The following is an 8,282-nucleotide window of genomic DNA, read 5'->3' as shown; positions in this document are numbered from 1 at the left end:
GCCTTTAGCTTTGATGTGTCATTGTTTCTATAAGCTTCTGCAAAGTCACAAGATTTATTTCTATCCAGTGCATACATTTTCACCAACATTTTGAATTGATGATGGTGAGTCTGACCTTCTCCAGAACATCCCAAAGATTCTCGATGGACTCTGTGGAGCCAATCCATGTCTCATGCTCCCTGAACCACTCTTTCACAATAAGAGCCCCATGAATCCTGGCATTGTCATCTTTATATGTCCGTATGATCAGGGCCCACATCATAGACCTGACCACCTGCAGACCCCACATCATAGACCTAACCACCTGTAGACCCCACATCATAGAACTGACCACCTGTAGAACCCACATCATAGACCTGACCACCTGCAGACCCCACATCATAGACCTGACCACCTGTAGACCCCACATCATAGACCTGACCACCTGTAGATACCCCACATCATAGACCTGACCACCTGTAGAGACCCCACATCATAGACCTGACCACCTGTAGATCCCACATCATAGACCTGACCACCTGTAGACCCCACATCATAGACCTGACCACTTGTAGACCCCACATCATAGACCTGACCACCTGTAGACCCCACATCATAGACCTGACCACCTGCAGAGACCCCAAATTATAGACCTGACCACTTGTAGAGACCCCACGTCATAGACCTGACCACCTGTAGACCCCACATCATAGACTTGACCACCTGTAGACCCCACACCATAGGCCTGACCAACTGTAGACCCCACACCATAGACTTGACCACCTGTAGACCCCACATCATAGACTTGACCACCTGTAGACCCCACATCATAGACCTGACCAACTGTAGACCCCACATCAAGACCTGACCACCTGTAGACCCCATATCATAGACCTGACCAACTGTAGATCCCATATCATAGACCCGACCACCTGTAGACCCCATATCATAGACCTGACCAACTGTAGACCCCACATCATAGACCTGACCAACTGTAGACCCCACACCATAGACCTGACCAACTGTAGACCCCACACCATAGACCTGACCACCTGTAGACCCCACATCATAGACCTGACCAACTGTGGACCCCACATCATAGATCTGACCACCTGTAGACCCCACACCATAGCCTTGCCCCCACAGGCTGTACAATCAACACTAGGCTTGATGGGGCCATCACTTCACCTGCCTCTCTTCTTACCCTGATGAGCCCATCACTCTGGAACAAGATAAACCTGGACTCATCAGACCACATGATCTTCTTCCATTGTTCCAGAGTCCAATCTTTAAGCTCCCTGGCAAACTGAAGCTTTTTCTTCCTCTTAGCCAATGTTTTGACCCTTCTCAATCAGACATCTTTTCCACGACCACGGGATGTGTTTTTTGANCTGTAGACCCCACATCATAGACCTGACCACCTGTAGACCCCACATCATAGACCTGACCACCTGTAGAGCCCACATCATAGACCTGAGTTGGATCCAGGTGGCAACATGTTTTTTCTGGGCTGTATATGATAAATCACTATTAATATTAGGTGATTAGGATGCTGTGCAGCAGCAGGCGGATCTGAGTCCAGAATTCTCAGTTTTAATCTCTTTTGGAGCTTTTCTGTGTGCCTGGGAGTGTAGATGTTTGTCTCTTTGTCTGTGCCCCTGATGGACTAGAGACCTGTCCAGGGTGTCCACTGTCTTCAACCAAAAGCAGTTAAGACAGTCATCAAGCTTTACTTGTATCGATTCATCATCAAGCAACAACTAAATAATGAAGTTTTCACCTGAGATTGTTTTAATGATGATCATAATAAATCTAACTTCTTTATAAATGACCATGAAAAAAAACTAAACACGTAAATAATATCCACACTGTTTGGAACAGTGTTTGGGTCAGAAACTTGCGCTGGAAAGCAGTCTTTTTATGCAAGCAAACGATTTAAGCAATGTAGTTAAGAACAAACTTTATTTTGAGGGGGAAAATGAAGAAAATAATACATTTCCTCATCTGTCAGCATTTTCTCCAAAGCGACCTGTCAGCAGCGCAGCAACAAACTGCAGCTTTGTTTGGACAGAAAAAATAATGACAAAGTCCACGCAATTATTTGTCAATTCTGTCAGCAAAAGTTATCTGCTCTGGGTCAAATATAGATGCGCATTTGGACCGGACATGTAAAGAACCATGGGCTCCTTTATTTTTTTATTTCCTCTCCACAACCCGTCAGCGTGCATCTGGAGATCAGATGGTTGCATGCAGGTTTGGGCCAGAGATGTGGCACAAAATACAAAATTCTTATTTTATTTTTAAGCTGATTTGGTCAACCTGGATAGGATCAGATCAGAGCCAAAACATTTTTTGCACGTGTCAGGCAGGTTTATGATCATAGAGCCCGACCCTGCAGAGCTGGAGAATTTGCGTAAACTCTCCGACTGTTCTCCACACAGGTTGTACTGGTCCCCATTTAAATTATTTATTAACTTATTTTCAAGAGCTTGTTCTCATTTTCACATCATTGTACAAGTTATGAACTGTACTGCCTTTTGGAGAATACTTCACCAACATAAAGCTCAAGTAGATAAACTCCAGCCTCTAGCTTGCGAGCGTGCTGAGCGCTGTGCAACAAAACTGAGCCATGTGGACCTGATGACTTATAAACAGATTTAGTCCTGATCTTAATGCCGTCGGTTTTGTCTGTGCCTCTGTCTGTATCTAGACAGAGAGACATCCATCAAAGGCATTGGGTGCAGCCTATAAATGTCCATGGGACTGGCTGATGGGCAGGGCCGTAAAGTGGGGGGGGCCAATGGCCCCCTGGCCCCCCATATTCCGGCGCCGGTGCCATACTGGAACCGAGTTTCGGTACCCAACCCTAGTCCCCGCAAGCAACAGGATGTCCGCAGGCACCATGTTGGTGACTCTTGCTCTACACACAAGCACACAAACAAACTTAATGTCTTAAGGTGCTATAAATTACTGAGCTGCAACTAGCTGACAAACTGCATTCATGTGGCAGTCTCTAGAATGCCTTGAAACATTTGCAATAGGGATACAAACCATTAATTGACTTACGATTAATTGTCAAATAATGCTTTAGTAGATTAAAATTTCTTCCATTCGATTAATTGAAAACATCCGTTTAAACCTTATTTCAGTGTAGTTTTGACTTCATCCAGTAGATGAAGCTGCTGCTCTCAGCCTGGCCTACTCTACCCCGGGCACTAAGTTGAGCAGAGCAGAGAGCCGGCCGCCTCCATGTGGGCGGCATCATAAATAAACGCGCAAATGTTTAGTTTTATTTGTGACACAACAATAATAATGAACTAAACCAAACTGGGAGGAAAAGTACCAAAGGTTGTACCAGACTATCCAGCAATATGATGCTAAAGACAAGAGAGCAGGACAACAGAGAACGGTAAGCTAACTGTGGCTAACGTTAGCTTCTTCTTGTAGAGTTTAACGCAGAAAGAACAAAACTAAACTAAACAAAAAAATTAGTCYCTACAAATAATTACCATGAAGTTAATCTCATCTGTGTGACATTACCCGGCCAGTGAACAAATCAAATGAACAGTAACTGACGTCAAATCATGGCAGCAGCATGAACCACAGGGAAATGTAAACAAACACAGTTCCTGTACTCATTTGTATGTTCACCCCTCTCAGGTCATGTTTGTAGTTTGTTTTTGAGTAAATCTTTAGATTAAAATGTTATCCTGTGTTTAAATGTCAGTTTTACATTTCTCTGTTCAAGGTGGATTAAATTTAACTTTTTTTCTTTCCTTTTTTTTCCAACTAGCAACCTAACAGATTCCTGTTTTGTTATATTTTATTAATATGTCCAAGTTTAATAATATGTGAGAAATCTACAATTTTGTTTATTCAGTCAGTGTTTAATACAGCTGGCACAATTTTTTTATAAAATATAATACTGTACTTATTTTTTAAATTTAGCAAGTAAAAATGAGCCCTTCATGTCATAGAGTCTTGATTCAAGAGAAATGTCAGGTTTGTAGGAAAATGGCCGCTTATCAATTAATCGTTAGTCCATCGATAAGATCAATCAAGTTCAGATTAATCAAGTTTGAGCCAAATCTCATCTGCCAAACAGCTTTTGTTGTTGCTAAAGACTCTTGTTTTGAGCTTCTGGTGCCCCCAGGTGATGATATAAGATTTATTGTCAAAAATCATTGTTACAACAAAGAAATAACCTACCAAGCACTAATTTCTGTACTTTTTCTTCTAAGTTTATGTAGAATATAGACATACATTTAGGCACATACATATACATACTGTATGTCATGAATTTTAAAGCATAAAAGTAAAGTTGCACCAATAGAAGAACACTGAGGAAAATCAGACAATCAAACAAATTTAACAGCTCAACTGTCAAAGAATATATGAAACTTTTTTGACAAAGTCAGTTTACACTATTGCACTAGAAGAAACACTAATTAAACTGCACACCAATAGAATACTAAAAAAAAAAATCTGTTTATTTTGTTGGCTATATTTATAAATTATTGAAATGTGCTTTGTTTGAGATGATTGGTGATTTAATGAACTATTAGGTGCTGCCCAGCAAGGAAGACAACAACAGTTTTTTTATGAACTATTTAAAAAAAAAAGCTCCACAGCCTCAAAGAGATGTTTATTCTTGCTGGTGATGTGTGTCAATAACACTCATCTGTAAAACAATTCAGAGTGATGATCTTTTTATAAACATTGTGGCGAGCCTCAGGAGGAAAATACTGGACCTCATTGGTTTCCTTTGATGCTTTCTCAGCGTTTTTTTTCCTCATCTGTCTGCGTATTAATTTTAAATGTAATAAATATGAATTGTATTTATATATGTACAAAAATGTGTCAAATATCTAAATACAGGGTTCCCACACCTTGGTCAACATCAAATTCAAGGACCTTTCAAGAACTTTCCAGTACCAATTTTCTCAAATTCAAGAACTACGCACCATGGCAATTACCTCCTGCTACCACAGAATGTTACCAATAAACAGGTTTAATATCATGTAAATTCAATGAAAAACTGAACAACATAGAAGTTGTTGAGTCAGAATCAATGAAAGAAAGTGGATTAAATGTTTACCCTCTGCTCTGATTGGGTAAAACTGACTATGGTTCACGTTAGTTGTTGAAAGCCACGCCAGTTTACCGTAATCCTGAGTTATCCACCACAACAAATGTAAGTTTTTTTTCTTTCTTTCTTTCTTTCTTTCTATCTATCTATCATCTATCTATCTATCTATCTATCTATCATCTATCTATCTATCTATCTATCTATCTATCTATCTATCTATCTATCTATTTACAGATTATTATTATTATTTTAGTAATTACCGTTATTTAACCAGGCACGTCCCGTTGAGATGGCAGATCTCTTTTTCAAGGGAGGCCTGGGCCTGAAGGCAACCTACACGTTTTTGAGGGCTGGGAGAAACCAGAGTACCCGGAGAAAACCCACGCAAGCACGAGGAGAACATGCAGACTCCACACAGAAAGACCCCAGGTCCGAACCGTGTGAGACGTCGTGCTGCCGTGATGAAAATCAATTGTGTGAATAGAGAACTTCAATCCCCAAAAAACATTCAAGGACAAGTGTAATTTTTGGCTGTTTTCACAAACTTTCCAGGGCCTTGAAATAATTTTTTTCAAATTCACAAACTTTCAAGGATTTCAAGGACCCGTGGGAACTCTGTAAATAAAGGAATTTTTAAAAATAAATTATAATAAAGAGCAAAGGAGAGAATCCCCACCAGGCGGCCCCTCCCACTCTTTTAGTCTGTGTCAATCAGCAGCGAGAAACATGCACTCTGTCATGGAAAGAGAGAAAGAAACAAACTACAATGAAATAATTAGTTATATTTATCCAGGGCTCTGTACTATAAACTAATGTACCATTTAACCTCGACAGTTTTGAATCATTTTTTTAAATCACCGGATTCTCTTATTTTCTGTCCAGACGGACTTTGGATTGACAGCCTGCCTGTTCTGAGACGAGGGAATCCCCCTGCGACCCCCTTCCTCCCCCTTTTCAGTCTGTCGGTCAGCTGCAAGCCAGAACTGTGGCCGAGTTGTAAAAAGTGGTTGAAGCGAGCTCTGGCACTCTGCAGTTTTATAATGATAATGAACTAATGACATTAGTGTGACCTGGAACAACAAACACACGTCTGTAAAGGCTGCTGGTGTTGTGGAAAAAGTAGGTGTCCTCAAAAAACAAGTTTCCCCACCAGAGAGGGCGCTCACGAGTAGGCATTACCAAATTACAGTAATCCATTTCTCCACCAGAAGATGGCCCAAATCTCATGTGAAGTCTCTGAGTTTTGTGTTGGCGCCCCCTGGTGGACTGTGTGTAAAATTATCTGATATCCTCCTAAACGCCAGCATTCATATGATGCTTCTACAAAACTCAAAACCATAGTTTGCTGATACATATGTTGTTAAAATAAAAAGATCATCATTTTACTGATTTGTATAAAGACTGCAAAGGCAGAAAAATCCTGAAGTCTGTATGAAATTAGAGGTAGCTTGAGGATTTATTTTTTTATGCTTTTTAAGCTCAAAAAAGGAGGGGTCGTATTATACATAAATAAATAGGGTAATGTCTAAAATAAAAATGATTTAATATTAATTTAATGTAAATGTTTATTTACCAACGTTTGTTGAAAACTAAAACAAAGTTTTGGTGAGTGGATAATTGCTCTCACCTACTGTACTTTAAAATCTTTGTGTTTAAGAGTTTGCAGCACCTGTGTGTGTTCTTGCGTGCCTCTGCAGCTCATCACTGCGAGTAAAACGTTTCCCACAGAAAACCCAGTTGCAGACAAAGGGCCTCTCTCCAGTGTGCAACCGGACGTGCGCTCTGAGTAGCGATGTTTTCCTGAATGTTTTCTCGCAGCCTGGAACGTGGCAGATATGTTTCCTTTTCCCCACCTCTCCAGGCCTACAAAGTAAACAGACACACAAACACGCTCTGTGTAAAAAAGGGTTTTCAGATTGAAACTGAGCATTATTTAAAATATGGAGATAAATTTGCTAGAATTAACAATAAAAAGGCTATACTATGTTTTCTGAGATTTTAGATGCCCAATAATTGGTGACATGAAAACAAATCTTGAAAGACAACAAACAAACAAACAAACACAACTAAAGAGCTTTGTACGTGCACATATTCACTTTCTTTGTTTTTAACACCAGATTTATGTACTGGTCTTGCCAAAACCTTTAGATGTCAAATAAATGATATAATTTAATCCAGCTATGTATGATCTTTTAGTGATAAGTCAATCAATCACATTTATTTCACCACATGCACAGGGACCTGTACACAGGGTTATTTTCCTGGTTGCAGTGCAAGAGAAAAAAAGTTATTAAGAGGGGAAAATGATTTTTGTGTCTGTGGTTTTTTTCTTCTTACAGCACAGAACCATTGGCCAGAGAGCATTTTTTTAATTTTATGTTTTTTTAATTATTATGCCAGGTGAGTTAAGTCCTCACAGTTCTCAAATATTTGTATGAGTTCACAATTTCTATTTTTTTTTTCCATGAACAGAACTGGGTTTGGCCTAGGGATCTGAGCCAATATCGATATCAGGCTAACTGAACTTTTCACCTCAACATGACTGTTTAAAAGTAGAGACTTCGAACTATACATGGGTTTTTAAATTGTGTTGATAGTCCTCGTAAAACCAGAGGTACGATCAAAAATATCTACTATTTTTTTTCCTGAAAATGTCATTCTGAAACACGTTGCTGCTGCAGCGTGAGGTAACTGGAAACACGAGCAGACTTGTGGAGAAAACACTCCAGGTCCCCATCAGTCTCAGTCATCTTTTGAGCCGAACAAACAAACATTTCCTCCTTTCTGACTGCGGCAATAAAGTTTTTGTCAAGTGACAAAAATGCTGCAGCAGGAGGAAGAAAAACATGCTGATAATAGCTGCGTTTCCATCGCAAATGGATGGAAATGTGCACAAAACTTTGTCGATATTCTGTTAATGTCGAAAGAACAGTTTCGCAACTGCTGTGTTTCCGTTAAGTAAGAAATGCTATTAAAGTCACGTGTGAATACGTTTGTTCTCATGATAAGTCATTACAAACATGGCGGCAATGGATGTAAAAACATAGCATGTTGCTACCACGACACTAGCGCTCATCATCAGAGGGGACGTCGGCGTCTTTTATCGAGGCTTTCCAGAGACAAGTCCCTACTTGGGAGCGGCTACATACAGTATGCTGTGTTTTTGGGAAATAGTAGTCAGTGAGTTTACTATTTTATACTACTTCTGTGATAT

The 8,282-nt window shown here is 40.0% G+C and overlaps 1 protein-coding gene across 1 annotated transcript in view; it reads right to left on the bottom strand.

Annotated features, from left to right (window-relative positions):
- Nucleotides 1-8,282, bottom strand: part of sp2 (sp2 transcription factor) — a gene marked incomplete at its 5' end in the record, with an annotated part of 18,821 nt that overhangs the window by 3,548 nt on the left and 6,991 nt on the right. Inside the window, 1 exon segment of the mRNA XM_014033921.1 lies at nucleotides 6,738-6,931. Within this exon segment, the coding sequence (XP_013889375.1) occupies nucleotides 6,738-6,931 (194 nt within the window).

This window comes from Austrofundulus limnaeus, unplaced genomic scaffold (assembly GCF_001266775.1).
Source record: "Austrofundulus limnaeus strain Quisiro unplaced genomic scaffold, Austrofundulus_limnaeus-1.0 Scaffold1896, whole genome shotgun sequence".
Taxonomy (NCBI): domain Eukaryota; kingdom Metazoa; phylum Chordata; class Actinopteri; order Cyprinodontiformes; family Rivulidae; genus Austrofundulus; species Austrofundulus limnaeus.
The sequence above is the reverse complement of the archived record's forward strand: the minus strand, read 5'-3'. Positions and strand labels throughout refer to the sequence as shown.